At 45.4% G+C, this 19,515-nt stretch overlaps 1 protein-coding gene across 1 annotated transcript in view; it reads right to left on the bottom strand.

Moving 5' to 3' along the window:
- Positions 1-19,515, bottom strand: part of LOC147684264 (putative cation-transporting ATPase 13A4) — a 164,019-nt gene that overhangs the window by 12,100 nt on the left and 132,404 nt on the right. Inside the window, exons 23-28 of the mRNA XM_086944658.1 lie at positions 18,061-18,170; positions 16,521-16,617; positions 14,186-14,258; positions 8,942-9,116; positions 4,773-4,960; positions 2,640-2,728 (exon numbers count right to left, since the gene is read on the bottom strand). Coding sequence (XP_086800784.1) covers positions 2,640-2,728; positions 4,773-4,960; positions 8,942-9,116; positions 14,186-14,258; positions 16,521-16,617; positions 18,061-18,170 — 732 coding nt within the window. The remainder of the gene's footprint in view (positions 1-2,639; positions 2,729-4,772; positions 4,961-8,941; positions 9,117-14,185; positions 14,259-16,520; positions 16,618-18,060; positions 18,171-19,515) is intronic.

Here is a 19,515-nt window from a genome sequence, read left to right as displayed (position 1 = left end):
TTGCGGGTGGGGTGGGTGAGTCTTGGGTTGCGCAGCTCTCGTAGATCTCCCTGATCTTGCGGTGGAAGAAGGTGGCGAGGTTGTCGCAAAGGTCTTGAGATGGGGGGAGGTTTGCTGTCTTTGTGCAGATTGTCCATTGACCCTCAGGCCCTTAGATGCTCTGGAGAGCATCTGAGGAGCCAGATTTTTGGAAAACAAACCCCACTGAATGCAGGAACATCTGTTCCCTTTGTCCAGGCGGCTACTGTGAATCCTGAGAGGAGCTAAGGACACAAGCATCTGATGAGGTATCAGCAACTGAACCATTGTGTTGACAGCCACCACAGGTCTCTGGGCATCGAAGCCTCACCTCAAGATGGCGCCTGGGATATTTTCTGAGCTGGGCTGCGACATCTGAAGCTGAATCCTGGGAGCCTGCCTTCCCACTTCCCTGATGGGTACCCGCAACGGGTTTTATTCTGTTACACAGTATTAGACGGAGTCCTGTCCATCAGACCTGCACCCTGATCGATCCTGACATGATGTGATTTTCCCGCCACTTTTGTGGTCCGATGGCTGCGTGCGGAGAGCTCCCGGCGGCCGCAGCGGACATGCCTGAGAGTTTCCTTGGACCTTTGAGACACTTGTTGCCCAGGATTGAGGTGAGCGCCCCCCCCCCCCCCGCCCGGTTCCACAGCGCGAAGCTGGATGGTGTCTCCTTCCGAGTTGCCTTTAAATAACTCATGAGAGACTGGCACCAGGACTACGCCTGACCTCAAGATGATGCCCGTAATTCTTCCGCCGGATAGGGGGATCAGCTAAGTGCCCTCGGCGAAATTTGAATAATCAACTCACTACCCAATCACACAGCAGAGAACGCAAGAAATAAGTGAGCCTGAGCCTCCCCCACAAACTAAGTTTTACACGAACTCCTAAGCGCAAAGAGACTGATCAACAAGGCCGATGTCCGGTGGAGCTGCCTAGACAGCTATAGAGGAGATCGACTCTGGGTCATCCCCTTGGCCGTCACCTACCCAGCCGGACCTTGGACTTAGTTCTCCTCGTCTCTACCCCTACCTCTGATCCCTTACCTCACCCCTCTTCGTTCCATGCCACATTCATCTTGTATCATGTACCTTTGTAACATTGTTATTTGTTTGTCTTTTTTGAGTATGCATCACCATGCTCCAGTAACTGTTTGTAACCATGTAACTTTTACCGAACTACCTACCCCCTACCCCTCCCCATTCTACTCCTCTCCACTTTCCTGCTACTGACCTCTGCCCTCACATGTCCTGGCCCTAGTCCCCACCCTGTTTACCTGGGAATTTTTCCTGCATCATTTGAGAGCTAGCTATTTTGTCTGATGCCCGATGGAGCTACCTGGTTTAGCTATAGGGGAGACAGGTCGGAGATTCCCTCCTTGGACGTCACCTACCCAGTCGATCTTTAGAGAGGCTTAGGTCGATCTTTAGAGAGGCTTCCTCTCGTCTCTCCTGTTGTCTCTTCCCACATCCTCCCTCTATTTATATCTCTACTTCTCTCCTCTCTCAATGTATTGAGACTGAAGTATTTTGACAGTGCCTGATGGAGCTACCTGGTTTAGCTATAGGGGAGATGGGCCGTGGATTCCCTCCTTGGTCGTCACCTACCCAGTCGGCCTTTAGACAGACTTCATTTCTTCTCTCCTTGTTATCTCTTCCCCTATCCTCCCTTTCTCACCTTCCCTGTCCCCTCCCCTTTACGCTCCATTTATTTTGCCCTCCATGTTCTTTAAATGCTTCCCATTGAGTCCGAGCTATTTGGCCAAAGCCCGAAGGAGCTACCTGATAGCTATAGAGGAGATGGGTTTTGGGTCTTCCCCCCTCAACCGTCACCTACGCATCCGGACTTTGGGCAGACTTTCCTTCGTCTTTCTGCCATATCTCCCTCCCACCCTATTACCCTTATCCCCTCCCCCTCTACACTTCAATTATCTCGTTTTCTATGCTCTTGTAATTGTTTGTCTAGCAACTGATGTAAATTGGAACTGATGTAATCTTGTAATTTTGTGGAACCTCATGTAAAGCGCTCTGATACCTCCGGGTCTAGCCAGCGCTATATAAAACTCTTAAAATAAATAAAATAAATGAAACATGTCAGGACCTTACAAGGACGCAGGGTGCGCATCCCCGACCCCAAGGAGAATGAGGTGGAAGACATATCTTTGTAGGGTTCATCAAAAAAAGTGATGGGCACAGCATTTTTTAAATAGTTGAAGGGCGCTTATCCAAAAAAGTGGGTGGCTGAAGCGGGCTGACTCAAGGTCCCCAGTATATAGTGTTGTGTTGACATGAACTTGTCTGACAGCACAGTGCCAAGCCAGACCTAAAAAGATAATGTTTTATTATTCCTGCATAATTTACTATAATACACTTGTGTAATCAACAGTTCAGGTGTACAGGAGGCAGAGCGATCTACTGGTGGGGGGGGGGTGAGGCTGGAGGGAGGACCCTATACCTCAGGCCTCTTTCCTCTCCGCACCCCGTCGACATGCTACCTTACTGTGGCTTGTGTGCTTACAGGAGCCACCCTCCACCACAGCACGTGTACACTTCACTCTTCTGGGGTAAAACATTATTAACATTTAAGTCTTTGTCATATACGTTCGCCATACATACCTCAAGTGATCTGTAGAGACCACGAATGTCCGCGAAAATGAAGAAGACGGTCATGGCGACCTCAATGGCCAGCACGGTTACAAAGAAGTCTGGAAGAACACAATCAACACATCAGAACAGGGTCCATGGAACATGAAAGATCTGGACAGCTCATGAAGCTGCGAACAATGTCTCTCTTTTTGATTAATGGGATCATATTTTTAGTGCCTCTCTGCAGGTCAGCCAGCCACGACTGTGATGTGACCCACGTGGTGAGATAGGCTGGGTGCCACTCTGGGGGCAGCGCAAAACCTAAACATTTACAGCCATGGCCATCCGGGAAGATGGGCACATATGCTTGCACGTACCACCACACCCACCCACAATTAGACACACATGCATGCACACACAGACACACACCCACCCCCTCTCTCCGTTTCGTGAAATATCCAACTGAAGGGCACATTTATGAAAAGAGACGAATCTCTGGGCAAAAACTGCGATGCGTCACTTTTCACAGCGCCAGCCTTTCGACATCTTAGAAGCCTGTGCAGTCTGAGTCCAGGATCGGAGGAGAGGAGCAAGGCAGCAGCGTCAGAGCAGCAGGTAAGTGTCATGTTCATTATTTTTAGATTGCGTCCCCACCCCCTGCTCCACCACTAATCAATTATAGCAGCCGCCATTGGCCTACACAAAGGTGCTTCAGATCCAAAGACTCCTTTCCATACTGTCTGCCTCCCCGGTACCTCACGAGGGGACCCGTCTGCCTGTGGCTCACACAGTATTAAGGCCAAAGCTGTCCAGTCCTTCTGTCCACAAAGGGTCTGGTCCTCTAGCAAGCAGGGGCTCACTATATCTTGTGTCCGCTCCAATCGATGCCAGTGCCCTTTACTACCACACCTGTCTTATCTGAGAATGGCTCGTAAAGTGGCTCTGAAAAGTGCCGGTCTAGGCGTACACTCAGCACCTCTAGAGGTGTCCCCTCATATCATCTGCTTATGTCAATCATCCTGGAGGTAGAGATCAAATCTATCTCATCCTTACTTATCGAAAGGTGCTACATAGTATGACATTTCTCAAGGTCTCTAAATAATGTTTGTTCTCAGCTCAGAAAACTTCCCAACTGTTGCAGTATCAGCACTCTGAGGCCACAGTGACGCACACCACAGGGCCATAGGACAGGGCCCTGGAAGCGCTAAGAGTGCCCGTCCATCAGCAGCGGTGAGCATAAGTTTTAATGTCAGCTTCAAATTATATATGAGATTTCAGTGCTTCCCAAACCATTCTTTCTACATGGGGAGCCAAAAGTCACTGAAGGGGATAAAGCACATGCCAAACGCTAACAAGCGACACAAAGTCAGTCTATGTTGCGTATCACAGGCAAGTGCCATGTAACACTCACAACAAAGTGCCATGTAACACTCACAACAAAGTGCCATGTAATGCTCACAACAAAGTGCCATGTAATGCCCACAACAAAGTGCCATGTAATGCCCACAACAAAGTGCCATGTAATGCCCACAACAAACTACCAGGTAATGCCCACAACAAATTTCCAGGTAATGCCTACAACAAAGTGCCATGTAATGCCCACAACAAATTACCAGATAATGCCTACAACAAACTACCTGTTAATGCCTACAACAAAGTGCCGTTTAATGCAGACAACAAACTGCCACGTAATGCCCACAACAAAGTGCCATTTAATTCAGACAACAAACTGCCATGTAATGCCCACCTCAAAGTGCCATGTAATGCAGACAACAAACTGCCATGTAATGCCCACCTCAATGTACCATGTAATGCAGACAACAAACTGCCATGTAATGAGGACAACAAACTGCCATGTAATGCCCACAACTTGGCCTCAAGCTTTACTTTGGTCAAACTGCATCTTCATGGACACCTGAGGATATGTCAGGGCCTAGGCAGGCTCTCTCTTCTTTGTTGAGCATTGTATGTGCGGTCATCCAAAGTTACAAACGACACAATGTGCCTCAATTATCCCTCTCCGGCTTGGATGTAAAACACTGAAAATTCAAAGTGACTAGTCTAGTTTATTAAGGTGAACTCCTGCCCTACTAGTGTTGTCACCTTCCCAACAACTTTGATGGTCACGACTTTGTCCCACAGACGCGTCCAACCAGTACTTACAGTTGCGGTACAAGGGCAGGCGGAAGGGCTTCCCTTTGGTGAACACAAAAGCGTTGATGACAAGGTGGCTGGACGTTAGGAGATACAGCGTTGAGCTGTCGTAGGTTTCTGTGTTACTCTTCCCACTGTGCTCACGGTCCCACCTCGTCTGCTCGATGTTAGCCGTCGTATTTCCTGGATAACATGCACTGAAAAAAGGAAAATAAAATATTAATCAGTTAAAGATTGATTTTGAAAACAATTGCTAGCCATTACACATCGGTGGCCTGTGTGTGCCTTGGCCACGGCAGAGGGTTACATTTGCCATTACTGTCCCCTTTAGAGTCCAACACCTTCCTCAAAATGGTTTGGAATGGAGTGAAAGTAGTAAATCTAACCCCTTTATGTCCCAAGGGTGGCTTAGATTGGAGTGGGAATAGTACAGTATGTCTTTTAGTGTGTAAGTGTTTTAAATAAATACATTACATTCTAGTGTTTTAACGTTATTGAATTAACTTTATGTTTTGTGTACTGCGATACCCGAGTCCTCTATATATACATTTTTTATAAGTAAAATGCCCTTTTATTGTTTTTGTTGTAGTTGATACTGGTGCTGTGTTTTTTGGGGGGAATAAATAAAGAGTACAATTTCATATTTTTTAAGATATATTTTCTATGTATGCATTTTTAAATATGTTCTGCAAGTACTTTTCAACTTTATTTTTAACATACAAATTTCTTACACCACAAAACATAGCTGCAGTGTGTTATAACATGTTTTTCTTTGATATGCATGTACATATATGTTTTAATATTTACATATGTTTGGTGTGCAACTTTTATGAATCTGTTGTTTACACAAGTTACACATTTCTTTCTTCACTTGTATTTATTTCACAAAAATATTGTTTACAGATATTATTTTGTAATGGTATGTACACGCTTACTCATATATAATAATTGCTACTGTTGTTTTAAAATGTATTTCTTATAGTACTTTTTAATCTCTTAACAACTGTGCCTGTGACAGGAAAAGTTGCAAAACGTGAGATTGGACAGATCAAACTTTTCCACTCAAAAATCAAACCTTTTTCACAATGTTAGTGGCTGCACCCAGGGAATCCTACCAAACCTACACATTTCTGAAGACTAGGCTCCTGGGAGAGTGTAGGGTGGCAGGCTTCGCATGACTGTCACTCGGTTTTTTAACTTCAAACACTTGCAAACCTCGAAATGTGTCTAAAAATGCACATTTTCCTCATATTTCTGTGAGGGAAAGATCTGGAGTCTGTGGGGAGGCACACATTATTTCCCACCAGCGTTCCCCAAGTCTCCCAATAAAAATGGCATTGCACTTGAGTGGTTGGGCCTAGTGCTCGCAACAGGAAAGGGCCCAAAACTCAATGTGGAAACAACCATTCCCAGTTATTTGGCAGTGGGGGTTGCAGTGGTATTTGGACCCAGTCTGACAGCCACCCAGGCAAAGCTACCAAGCCCAGATATTCCTGAAAACGAAACACAGAGTGGTGTGCTTTGTGTGTATCGTACAAAGTTTTTGTACCCACAATGCCCTGCAAGCCTCAACCTTTGCCTAAATTCATGCATTTTCCTTGCATGTTTGTAACGTTCACTTCCGGATTCGGCAGGGATCCACAATACACCTTCCACTCAGAATTCCCCCGCGCGTCAAAACTTCCCTGAAAAAAACGCTATACTATAAAAAAATAATAATGTACTGTCTAGTCTGTTTCTGCTTCCTGAGGAGTAGATTGGAGGTGAACACCCCCATCCACACCCCAGAGGGGACAGAAAGTCGGAGATGCCCGGTGCAGGGTGAGGAGCAGGGGCCGTTCCTCTTCCCAAAAATACGAGAACCTAAAAATACCTTGGTGTCTAGTGGGCGTTGTGCCGTGGGGTGGCAGATGGGCAGTGAACACCCCATCCACCTCCCGTGTGTGGGGGGCAGAAAGCGGACTAAATACCAGACAATATAGTGTACAGTATTTGTTTTGGGGGGGAAGCAACCCCTCTCAGAATAGGCCTTTGGTTCCATCCAGGCAGAAATACTTAAGAAGCCTGCAGTGTGAGGGGAAACCAAGGCCCCTCACCTGTGGGGCACTCCCCCTCAAAAAGAATACTCTGCACTAAATTTCCTTGAGTCCAGTAGGCTTATTATCAAGCTGGGGGTAGGGGACAGATTGGAGGTGAACACCCCATCAACTCCCCAAAAGGGTTAGAAAGACTTATGGGGCCTGGGGCAGGTGAGAGCAAAGGCCCATGCCCAGAGGGGCCACTCCCCCCCCCAAATATAAAGTACTACATTTCCTGGTATCTAGTGGGCTGTCTGCCTTCGCGGGAGGGCAGACTGGGTGCTAAATGCCCATCAATCCCCCCCGGGGGGCAGAAAGTCTAAAGGGACCAGCGGGAGATGGTTGCACCGGCCCATGCCCAGGCAGGCTGCTTCTCGTAACAATTCTATTCCTGGTGTTTAGTGGGTGAATCCGGATTGGGAATCCCCCTCCTGTGGCAACCCCCAAAGCAGAATTCTACTAGGGAGGGATATCATTGGAAAGGGGAGATTCTACCCTTACCACTCATCAATCATAACACTTGTATAGCGCACTACTCAGCCCGAAGGGTCTCAAGGCGCTTGGGGGAAGGGGTCCGCTACTACTCGAACAGCCAGGTCTTGAGTTGTCTCCTGAAGGCGAGGTGGTCCTGGGTCAGCCGAAGGTGGATGGGGAGGGAGTTCCATGTCTTGGCCGCCAGGTAGGAGAAGGATCTGCCTCCCTTGCATCCTTCATCCCCTGTCTAAATCGGTACTCAGGGGCTGAATTATGCCCCCAAATACTGATTCAGTGAAAGTAAAATTAGCGGATTGCCTAATTTCAGATTTACTTTCACATAACCGACATCACTGCGCCATTCACGCGGATTGTCATTTCCTTCCAAAAAAAAGACTCAGATTTCTAGAGAAACTCTTTCCCAACATGGCATTGACGCACAACGGAGGGAGTGCGGATGTCGGCCATTGGTCAACAGCTGCTCTTAAAAGGTTAATATATACTTGTTACACTGGTATTGCTTTGCCTCTCCTTTAAAATTATTACATATTTTATACAATTTTTTAAAATTACCCAATTGGGGTCATCACTGGGTAGTTACAGTTAGATCAGCGCTTCATAGGAAATTCTGTTTTTTGTTTTGCTAATAACTTTAGCACCGTTTGATCAATCTTTACTGAACTTTCCAAAAGGTTTCTCCGTCTTGCCTTGTTAGTTCATGGAACGTTTCAGGGTTATCTGTCCATTGGGGACCAAGAAAAGGGGGCAAACCAAGGCACAAAATCCCAGGCATTTTTCATAGACGTTCTAACAGCTCTAGCTTCCTGCTGAGTTTGGTGTAATTCTGTTCATCAGTTTTTGAGGTAAATATTGGTCCAGAAAGAATGTTTTTTGTGATATGGCATACACATTTCAGTTCTTTTTGAGATATTAAGGGAGTAAAATATTTGTATATCTGGCCGGTTGGGTTCAAAAGACGCACGAGAGTCCTTCAAGCCAAATTTTAAAATAGATTATTCTGAGTGGCCATGCTCTTTATTTCAAAGATATGGGGCTTTTCTACTCTCTCCTTACACTGTCGCACGGTTCTCGGCCTAGGGCCCATGCAGGCTCCCTTGCCCCACAGTGCAAGGGTGACTGCGTTACAGGCAGGATTGTTTTTGTGCAGTGAAACCTCTGTGCTCCACCCATGAACGCCTCCCAAGTTGAAAGCAGCTGCCTTGCATTGCATTACTTTACAAAGTCACCCAAGGCCACACAAATCATGCCTTGGTTGGCTCTGTAAATATCACTGAAGCTTTTATGTTGTCCTTGCATCGCCTTGCGTGACACAAGAACAACACAGAGGCTTCATAGCCCTGGGCCTATGTGTGGGCATTGCCTTATAAACAAGCAATGGGTTGATTGTGGCCCATACGGTTTTATGAGTCATGCGGAGACCAGGCAGCCAGTGACGCGGATGAAAAACCTATTGGAAGAGAAGGCGTTCATTTGATTGGATTATGTTGGGAATCTTGCTAGCAGCGGTGAGAGAAGCAAAGTCTAGCGCCTTCAAACATCAGAAGTACATGATTTATCATCAACGGAGGAACTACAATAAAAAACCACTGGAACAGAAGACCGTACCTGTAGACGTCATCCGGGCTGTACCAGGGCTGTTCCTGCACCATGAGGAAGGCGTAGGTGTGGGAAGCGAGGCCCCAAAGAATGTTGAAAAGCACAGAGAAGAACAAGGGTGGGGAGAGGAGCTGCGCCGGGGGTCTGTACGGGGCCAGCACTGGCCACGCGGGAGTCGAGCTCACTGAAAAAGGAACGCGCATGTTTCAACTACAAATGATCAAAGACCAGAAGACATTGCTTCCTCATCATGAGGTCAGGAGTGGAGGTGCGCATGCTTTGAGAAGCTCATAACAGTCACTGGCAAGCAAACGTAGTGGACAAACAAGAGCCCCACGCAGCCACTTTCACATGCTGTAAAGTCAATATATTCCCTCGACCATCCAGCCTCTCCAATGCTTTTAGTGAGGAATTCTCCCCAGAATCAAGGCACAATCATTATCAGTGGGAAGGGGCAATTTCCCACTGTCTACCCAAACTTATACCTTATTTCTCTTTTTTCCACTTTAGAGGTAACTTCATGTAGGATTTTTAGAGTTTCACCCAAGCTTGACAACGCATCAAGATATTGTAATATCAAGACATTCCATCTTCATCTGACTCTGAGTGGACAAATGTTCTACAGACCCCACACTCACCAGAAGACCCTCACTAGGGGCCCGATTCACAGAACCAACTTAAGACAAAATCCTAAACTTACTACTTTTGGTATTCACAGAAGTTAGGATTTTGTCTTAAGTCTGTATTAAGACAAACTTGAGACAAAATCCTAACTTCTGTGAATACCAAAAGTAGTAAGTTTAGGATTTTGTCTTAAGTTAGTTCTGTGAATCGCGACCTAGACATCACTGCCATGGCTGAGCAGGTCACCTAAAAAGGACCTAAGCAGACCGGTCCAGGCAAAGCTCACCAAGTGATTATGGAAAGTAAGGCCATGCCATCCAGGTCAGTGAGAGGTGTGGGAGTGCTCGTCATTCAACCTGCGGGAAATGACATGAATGAGGGGAACAGGTGTAACAACGTGATGGTCACGCGTAAAGTCTTGTTTAACCAGGCGTTACCACTATGACATTGGTCAGAGGTCCGCACATCAGGCAGAAGCACACACAAACCTAGATGCTGCAGGAGGGTAAGAGCTGCAGGTGGCTTCATTGTTAAAGACATCAAAGGCAACCTATAAACTAAAAGCTTTCCTCCTCACAATCTTAGTGACAACTACAGTCAAAAACAATGAGTGAAAACTAAGAAACCAACAGACAAGCAGGTTCTGCAAATGAGGAGAATGAATCAATGGTACTTCTAAGACCAAGTGTTCGCAAAAACTGAAACATGTTCAAATATGTATTTTACTGTGATGTATAATATGACCAATGACCCATCAAATCTTTTATTTAACAACTGGTAACCATCTGCATCCATTGATGTCTTGACCATCCCTAGTATAATGTGTGAAGACTAAATGTGTCACCGCAATGCCTTCCAAAAGCTGCATTATCACCAAGAAAGGGCATAATTTTTGTCCTGGCTCCGTCATTCCTCCCCATCTGGTTTACTGGTTCAAGAAATCTGCGCGCTGAACATCTGCTACTCAGTGGCCTTGTGTCCCCCTGAAACACGTATATTGCATTGGAAGACACTATTTTTTTTACCTTTCCTAGAAAGCCACAAAAATGATGAGCCCATGGAAGATAAATGTCATATGTGGGCTGCAAGGTGTACCTACACCACCCAAATATATGGCAAATATATACGGTTTCCAGGACCACCACTGTGTTCTTCTGCGTTGCAGTTTACAGGCGCTGCAGTACCTCATGGCATGGAAATATGCCTTGGCCATGTATGAAAATATATTTGTAATTTATTAAGTGAACCCTAAAGTGTTCCTTGAAAGAACAGAGGGCTAGTGCCTAATATATATAAAAATACGGTACAATACACATTTTTCAGAGGTGTACTCAAAGTGATGGAAGGGCTAAAAACTGTGCCGGATTAGCTAGCTGCAGGTTCAACAGACAAGACTAGGTATAACTAAAACAGTGATTTCACATCTCCGCTTGGGATAAGGCTAGAAGAATACTTCGACATCATTTTCCACTTAGTTTTCAAAATCAGCCTCAGTGGTGAAATCAGAGTTCTAATCAACTCAGTGGAAAAGGACATTTGTAAAAATTTAGGAGCATATTATCAACGGCATTGAAATTATCGTCGCTTTAACGGCAGGAAACTGCCGCTAAAACGGTGATAATGGGCTTGATAATATGCCCTTGTGAATTCCCATAAAATCCCAGGTTCTGTGTCAACCTGGGCATCTATGGGAATTCACAAGGGCATATTATCAAGCACATTATCGCCGCTTTAGCGGCAGTTTCCCGCTGCTAAAACGGCAATATTTTAACGCCGTTCTTGATAATAAGCACCATACTTTGTACTGTCCGAGCTAAAACTGACTTTATTACCGGTTCTGGCACTCATTAATCGCTCAGAGGTCAATACATATTTCTTGCTGGAATGAACAACCTTTCTCTCCAGAAGACAATGGTTTGGCTCTGAGCCCAGGAAGACAGGGATGCTGTTGAAAAGAGGCCACTTAGCAGAGATTAGCAGCAACCTGGGAGTGGTACAGGACGGCTGGCAGAACAGAGGACAGCTTTATCACTTCTTCACTTGACTTTTGACCCCAGATGTGATGGACAGGATCTGCTCTCATCCATTCTCAGAGCACTCAAACCCTCTGGCTACAACCTCAGCATGAGAGAACCTGTCCTGACCCTGATACAGAGGAGGAGAGCTCATTTAGATAGGGAGTGATTAGGGGCCTACCTGGAGCTCTGCCAAAGGAAAGAACAGTTCAGCCATCTTGGAATGAAGGCTTCAGAGAATAGAGGAAGGGTTGAAAAGGGAGTGGGGCATGGGGTGATAAAGTAGACATGAGTGGGCAAGGAATATTTTCCAATCACTGGGTAGTGCACAGGAGAAAATCGGGGTGTCTTCACCACCTTCAGAATAAGGTGGCCTTGGTGGAAGAAAGGCCACGCCTAAATCCGGACTCGTACAGGAAGAAGAAGCCTCAAGGACTCCTTACTGCTGTTTTTATCGAGAGATGGGAACTCCTTGGCAAGGGTCAAGCATTTCCCTCTTCCAGGGACCCAGAAAGACGGCCACCTGACAATACTGACCTCAGTTCAGTTTACTTGTTAATGACCCAATCCCCTCAATAATCACATTTGGTCCTAAAATGTAAGAAGGTGGTTTTTAGCAAATCCGGGAAAATTGCCACTGTTTTTGAGCTTATATCTATTGCCCATGTCTAATAGGTCTGCTATCCTCCACAACCCCTCCAATTGCATGTCAGCCTTTTTGTGTCTTGGCCTATAGGGACAAAGAGATAGTGTCCAGAGTTTTTGAGATGACGTTCAATGTTTCCGGCACAAGGAAAACAGGTGGAGTATCATTTGCACTTTGTTTCTCCTTGGTATTGCTTTCCTGGGCAGGTGTTATACTCCCTCTGTACTTCAGCTCGATTCGCGAAGACAGATCCAAAGGGATCTGGCCTCCCCAGATCTTCTCTTTGGCCTATCATGCCCAAACCCGTCTACTCCCTTGCCTGTGTTATCAGCATCAGTAATAAACATCTCTTCTAGGCTGGTTGAAGATGCCATGCAGAAAGCTGGTCACCATTTTGGTGTCATTGAATCTGAAACCGATAGGTTTTTACAAAATATGCAAGGGGTGGCCAATGCCAGGTCAAATAATTGGGCAGCCTGGCCTTGGGGACTAATATCCAGCTAGGATCCTGGCTTGAAAAAAAGACTCCATAGTCCTCTGGATAAATATAGTAGGCCAGTCTTATCACTGTCAGCTGCTCACACTAGGGCTGGGCACCTGAGTTAAGCCAACAGTTCATGAGAGCTGTAGTAGTTATGGTTGCATTAACAACAATATGACCATTGATAAAACTCACAAATGGTTCCTGTATCTATGTTGTCTGACTTAATGCCCTTCTTAGAACATGTCAACATAGTAAATGTGTAGCGTTAATTTAGAGGTTGCCCCTTTGACGCTTATTGTCCTTTTTCTTTCCCATATGATTTAACCCAGTTACTTCCGTTTACACCAGGATGCAGAGGTGCACAGATGGTTCAGGTATCCCAGCTCACAGTCAAACTGGAGAGTAAAGCTTAGAGGCAAAGGTTGCTCCAAGCAATCATCATCAACTAGCAGAAGCCATCTTAAACTCCAACAATCTACAAATGACTGGCAGATTCCTGGAGAGGTAAGACTAAAAATGCCAAAATAAGAGCAGCATCTGAGCAGGATTCAGACCGGATATAGGTGGGAGAGAAGTGGACGGCAGAGGAGACCGAAGGGCACACAGGGCACCGCCTACCTCACTCCTCAATGCCACTCCAACCCAGCTGGGTTTCCTGCCAAGAACCGCCAATGGCACCAACAGCACCAGAAACTGCCCTCAGCTGGACAAGGAGACCGAAGGGCACCGCCTGGAGAAGCCATGACTCCCTGTGAGCAGCCGACAGCCCAATAAACCTGGAAAGTGACGCTGCAAAATGAAGTGCCCGAAGCAGCGCAGTACTCCGGGCCCAAAGATGAAAGTGAGAACCCAACATGGCTACTTCGGCAGCATCCAGGGCAGAGGCATGAGGATGCTTGGCCACTGTGGCAGTAAGTGACAATGAAGCATGTGGCAACAAATCCTACCATTAATTCTACGTATTGTTCCTTAAGTACCATAAGCCCGCCCTCACATGGCTCATCCTATACTCCAGAATAGGCCTCCTAACTAATATTATTGACAGTAATGCCTCCAGCTGGAGTTCAAGCTGTGTTTATGATTTTATTTAAGAACAATACCACAAACATGGTAAACTTTAATGACATTGTCCACCATCCCACTGGAAGCCCTACCACCCACAGGACCTTGCCTCTGCCAGCACACTCTCCGCACCACCATCATTTATAGTTAGTTATGCTTCAAAGGCAGCCAAGAAATCTCGTGGTAGCCAAAGCCTCCCCCCTTTGGGCCCACCCGAGTCTTACTAAGTTACCCCCAGCTTTGGTACACCTTCACAGGTAGCAGTTATTTATTTTCATTTATGTAGACCCACCTTTCCTTCTCACCATGGAAGGTGATGAGAATTTGTATTTGAGACTTCAGCTGCAATGCCAGCTCACCACTGATACACTGACTAATCTTGGGGCAATTTTCTTATTATCGGTTTAATTTTAGTAACTTACTGGTTAGAAAGATGACAAACATGATTGCAAAGTCGTGCACAAGATACTGGTTGTTGCCAAAGAGGTTACGATGCTAAAAAGAAATGAAAAGCAGAAAATATATGCAGTGAGGATCCTTATTTACTTAAATCAGAAAATGTTCAAATTATTTACAAACTTTTTTTATCTCTGGGATCTGGTGTAACCTGAAATCTGGCTGGCCTGTGACATTGACAACCTTCCTTACTGAAATGGCCTCAAGCCCTACACCACCATTACCTGTATTTTCTAACAAAAGTTGGCAAACACCCCAAATTCTAATAAAATAACCAGGCCACTCCATCCTTTCAGAATTCCACCCCAGCGAGGATTAGATTGTGAAATTGTGGCAGGTGAATGTGGCTGCCATGTGCAACACGTGCCACCTGAGACGCTGCTCCTTGGATGGTCCTCAGTTGGCCGGAGAAGACCCCTACATGCACCCTAGCAGCCCAGGCCTCTCCTATGAACCCAGGTTCCTAAAGGAACAGAGATACTTCCTTTGCTATTGTCATGGGTCATCAAATGACTTGAGAACATTATGTTTAAATAACATTTGCTCTGAGACACTGGCCTCTCATCTTCATACTGTCTCTTGGGATGAAGATAAAGTTGGCTGTGACGCCATCGACCTCCTACAGATGTTTTACGTGGCACGTCTCCTGCTGCTGACGCCCATACTCCATGACTGGTTCAGTAAGGCCTTGGTGGACTTTCAAGCACACATTAGACACATGGCCATTGTAAAAATACTTTCCATTATTTAAGTGCCCAGAAGCTGCTGCTCTGGATTGGCTCCAATATTCTGGAACGCCGTGTCAGCCAATGAAAACAGCTATGAATTCTACAAGGTGGAAACGAGTTGAGAGAAACCAATGTGAGTGACCATCACCGCTCCTTGCAGTCTGAGTGTTAATGTGAGTGTCCGCAGGGCTTTCACACAACATTGGAGCGCTGGTCGGAATAGTCCATGACCACCACCACTTAATCTGGGGACGTTTTAGTATGTTTCGATTGTAACAATAACTTGTTATCTCTATAGACGTCTCACTCTAGCATGTGGGTTCATGGCTCATTAAAGCAATGACTTGAAGGAGGGCTCACAATGCCGTCTCTAAGTGCAATGGCTGGAGCGCCTACATATGGAATGTACCCGACACGATGGAGTTGAACCTGTGACCTGACTCTTGTGCAGGTATGCTACAGCTATTCTCTAATTCAAAGAGGCAGCAAAAACTTAAAGACTTATATAATAATTCTACACACTTCCTTTTGTAAACAGACCATGGTCACAATGGACCTCAATGCACCTGTACATTCTTAACAAGAAGTGAGTAGCCATGCAGCGGGGCAGCGTTACAACATGGCATCTACTCAACAGGTCAGTCTTGTCACTATGCGAGTAGCTGTGCAGCGGGGCAGCGTTACAACATGGCATCCACTCAACAGGTCATTCTTGTCACTATGCGAGTAGCTGTGCAGCGGGGGCAGCGTTACAACATGGCATCCACAAAACAGGTCATTCTTGTCACTATGCGAGTAGCTGTGCAGCGGGGGCAGCGTTACAACATGGCATCCACTCAACAGGTCATTCTTGTCACTATGCAAGTAGCTGTGCAGCGGGGCAGCGTTACAACATGGCATCCACTCAACAGGTCGTTCTTGTCACTATGCGAGTAGCTGTGCAGCGGGGGCAGCGTTACAACACGGCATCCACTCAATAGGTCATTCTTATCACTATTCGAATAGCTGTGCAGTGGGGCAGCGTTACAACATGGCATCCACACCACAGGTCATTCTTGACAAGAGGCGAGCAGCCATGGAGCGGGCGCAGCGTTACAACATGATAGGAGTAGCCATGCACTGAGAACTACAACAAAAATTAGCGTTCCCTCACCAGTTTATTCTTCAAATGAACTGAAAGACCATGCAGCCGGACCGACACAACTACATGGGGCCATGTTCATTTGCCGGCTGACGGGAAGTCGTTGCCCATGTAGATTGAGCAAGATGGCGTGCATTCACAATGTCATTGTTCACAGGAAGCAAGGGTCCATGCAGTGGAAGCAACAAGACAACATGGGGTGCATTCATTGGTTCATAGTTCATTAAGTAGCAAGGGTTGATGCAAATTGAGCAACATTACAACATGGCATCCAGACAATTGTTCACAGTTCACAAATAGCAAGCGTCCATGCAGTGGTAGCAACAGTACAAGATGGTGCACATTGCCAAGAGTGGCCACGCTGTGGGAGTCACAGTACTGCATGGCATCCATTCACAAGTTGTTTGCAAGAAGGGAGTGGCTGAGCCTTACCCAGTACAGAAGGAGTGCGTCAATGTATTCAATGATTTGGAAGAGGGACATGTATTTAAACATACAGAATGACGTCACAAGCGCAGCTCGTCCTTCCCTGTTCAGACACAAATAAACAGATTTGGTTTCAGGGCAGCGTAGTCACAGTTTGTCATTGTATGCGAAAGCCTAGGCTCAACGGCATCCTTGAACCACACCTGCGAAGAACTGTCAAGAACCTCAGATAGAAAAACTGCTTGGTCACTTTTTAGTTCTCAACTCCTGACTACATGGCCTTTTAGTTGCTTTAAATGAAGAAAGTTCACAGCCAGACAACAAGATTGTTGACAATTCTACACCACAGAAAGAGTGCATGATGGTTGGTAAAGTAGGTTAAAAAAAGACAACACAGAACTGTCTGCACTGGAGGATTAAGTGTCCTCCTAGTTACTGAGACAGCGCCTAGAGTTTCTCAAGTTCAGACCTAGCGAGTAATACAGAGAAATTCTGCAGACAGCTAGTGGAATTTCTTAGATGGAGATGATGAGGTTCATGTAACTTGAGCTGTCTAATCAGATTATGAAGTTTGTTTCCAGTCAATTTACAACTAAAATTCAATCAGGAATCAAGCTCATGAACTGGTGAACATGCTGCATACAACCAAAGACTCCTACTGTGTCCACGAGATGCTGACATTGGACGGTGCGGTGTCTTCAGCCCTCGTGATACAGGTAGGCGGTAGAAGAGCTCTCTAAAGAGTGGATTCATCTCTCAATAGTGGATGAATTGACTAATGGAAGTGAAGATATGGCATCTGGACTTCACTATTCCATGCAAGCATTAATCAGCATAATCAGGCCAGGAGAAAGCCACAGTGGACTCCAATGCTGCATGGGTGGTAAAAAAGTGATGGATAAAACATCTTCTGGATGTATTCTATTCCGAGGTGCGTTAGCTCATCTGTGCCGATACAGACTGGCCCCACCCATTTGTAAATCAGCCTTGGTCCTGCCACATCAGGTAAAGTCCACCCCAAAGATCTAGGACACATGAGCTTTGATGGGAAACACAAACACCCCAGATGTGCTTCCAGCTTCGTGGGCCTCCTCAGTGAGGAGTCATCTCATCCCTGGGGCACAGCGAGCTCCGAACGAATGCATGGGTACACCAGTCCCATTTCAGGTTGCCCACATAGGGCATTATCTAGAGGTTTGTGACAAGCCAACAAAAACTGGTAGAAACCACATTCAGCAACATCTTGGTTTTCCAGAATCATTTAGAGGAAGGGGAAACATTACATTTCTGATATGGCTGATGGCAATAAGGGTCTCAGAGTCCTTCAAAGGCAAACACCCTATTCTAATAATCTAGAGTTTTCTGACAGACCCTCCCACTGATCCATCCATGGTGGTCCACAAACATCTCAGACACATGACCAGCCACACAACCAAGATCCACAATGCTCCAAACAAGTGCTTGCAAGAGAGGGCGGCACACCTCCCACTCCAAGGCATCAACTGACTGTCACTGCACATTTCAATGCCCCAAAGTCTGAACTTACTTTATAAGATCTGGGACCACTTTAATGCTGGTGACGTCTGAATTGAAAGGAGCCGCTACTGATGCTTCCTGCTCCGATAAGGAAATCCCAGCATGAGCCATTTTCAGAGCCTGCGAAGAACGTCATTTTTCAATGATCGTCGATTAGCCAAATAATTAATCCATCTTCATTACTAACTGTGAAGTTAATTTTTAACAAACTTATTCAAGGAACAGCATAATCTATGGCTGGTGACCTTATAAGCAGCTTCCCAGCAGGAACCTATGTGTTTACTCTGAAACAGAGAGTCAGAAATATTACATTTTTTTGCTAATTCTTTTAGTTAAATAAACCTTATTACTTTTCGTGCATCTTTACCATAGCGAGCCTCAACAGTAGGAGTGAAGATCCCCCCTTTTTAAACTACAGGGAACATTTAAACAGTTCAAAAAACTTTATATTAAATTAGTAAACATATATTTATATTATGTTAAATATGAATGTAAATTAAATATACCTATCTTTAATTTTAATAGTAGAACAAAACAAACATTCTACAGCACTAATAATTTATTTTGGAATTACATCTTTAATTGATTTAAACATATTAAATAACAATAGTTTTTGGAAGTTTAGATTAATGAATAATTGTCACCTAAAGACATTTTAATTAAGCATTAATAGTTATTAAACGTGATGTAAAGGATCAACTAAAAGCAATTTAATTACAGTTCAACAAAAGAAATGTTGCATTCCTTTTTAAATAAAAAAAGGTTATTCATGATAATATTGATAGACTATTCCAATATTTATAATGATACACTGCCACATATGAACACAATTGCATCACTATTATGAAATTCGCCCACCATGAACTCTCCATCAACCCCGACTCAGAAATACGTGGTCAGGCAGGCTTAGTAACCTACGTCGGAGGTTACAGATTGATACGTCACAGGTGGGGTAGCACGTAGCCGGCAGACAAACGGGCAAACAGGAAACTCAGGTCCATCCCCCAGGTCAGAGCCTCAGCACCACAATGGTCCTGGGAGATTAGCCCCAATAAAGCACACATGGCCAGAGGAGTTAAAAATGAATGTGGGGAATAACAGACCCCTGAGGAGACCCTCATTACACAAGTTTAGAATCTGAAACAAATGAGCATGCTTGGACTTGCAAGGAACACTCACATAAAACAAATCTTGGCTGCTCGAGGAGATGGAGGCGGGAGAGCGTTTACAACCGTATTAATCAGACAATGTTCATAGTGTGTGTGTTGGGGAGATTACGGGGGATGTGGGAGATCACGTTAACGATCAATGCTTGAGCTGGGAAAGGGAGGGTATTGATGGGTGGGGGGGGTTCTCTATGAACTTGAGCAGGGAAGGGAAGTGTATTTGTAAGTGGGCAGAAGATTGAGTGGTGTCTGTTGTTTTTCAGGTTGCAAATGATGTTGCCAAGTAATAAGTAGGGTGT

Source organism: Lissotriton vulgaris, chromosome 11, assembly GCF_964263255.1.
Source record: "Lissotriton vulgaris chromosome 11, aLisVul1.2, whole genome shotgun sequence".
Classification (NCBI taxonomy): Eukaryota; Metazoa; Chordata; class Amphibia; order Caudata; family Salamandridae; genus Lissotriton; species Lissotriton vulgaris.
Note: the sequence above shows the minus strand (reverse complement) of the source record. Positions and strands in the feature narration are given on the sequence as shown.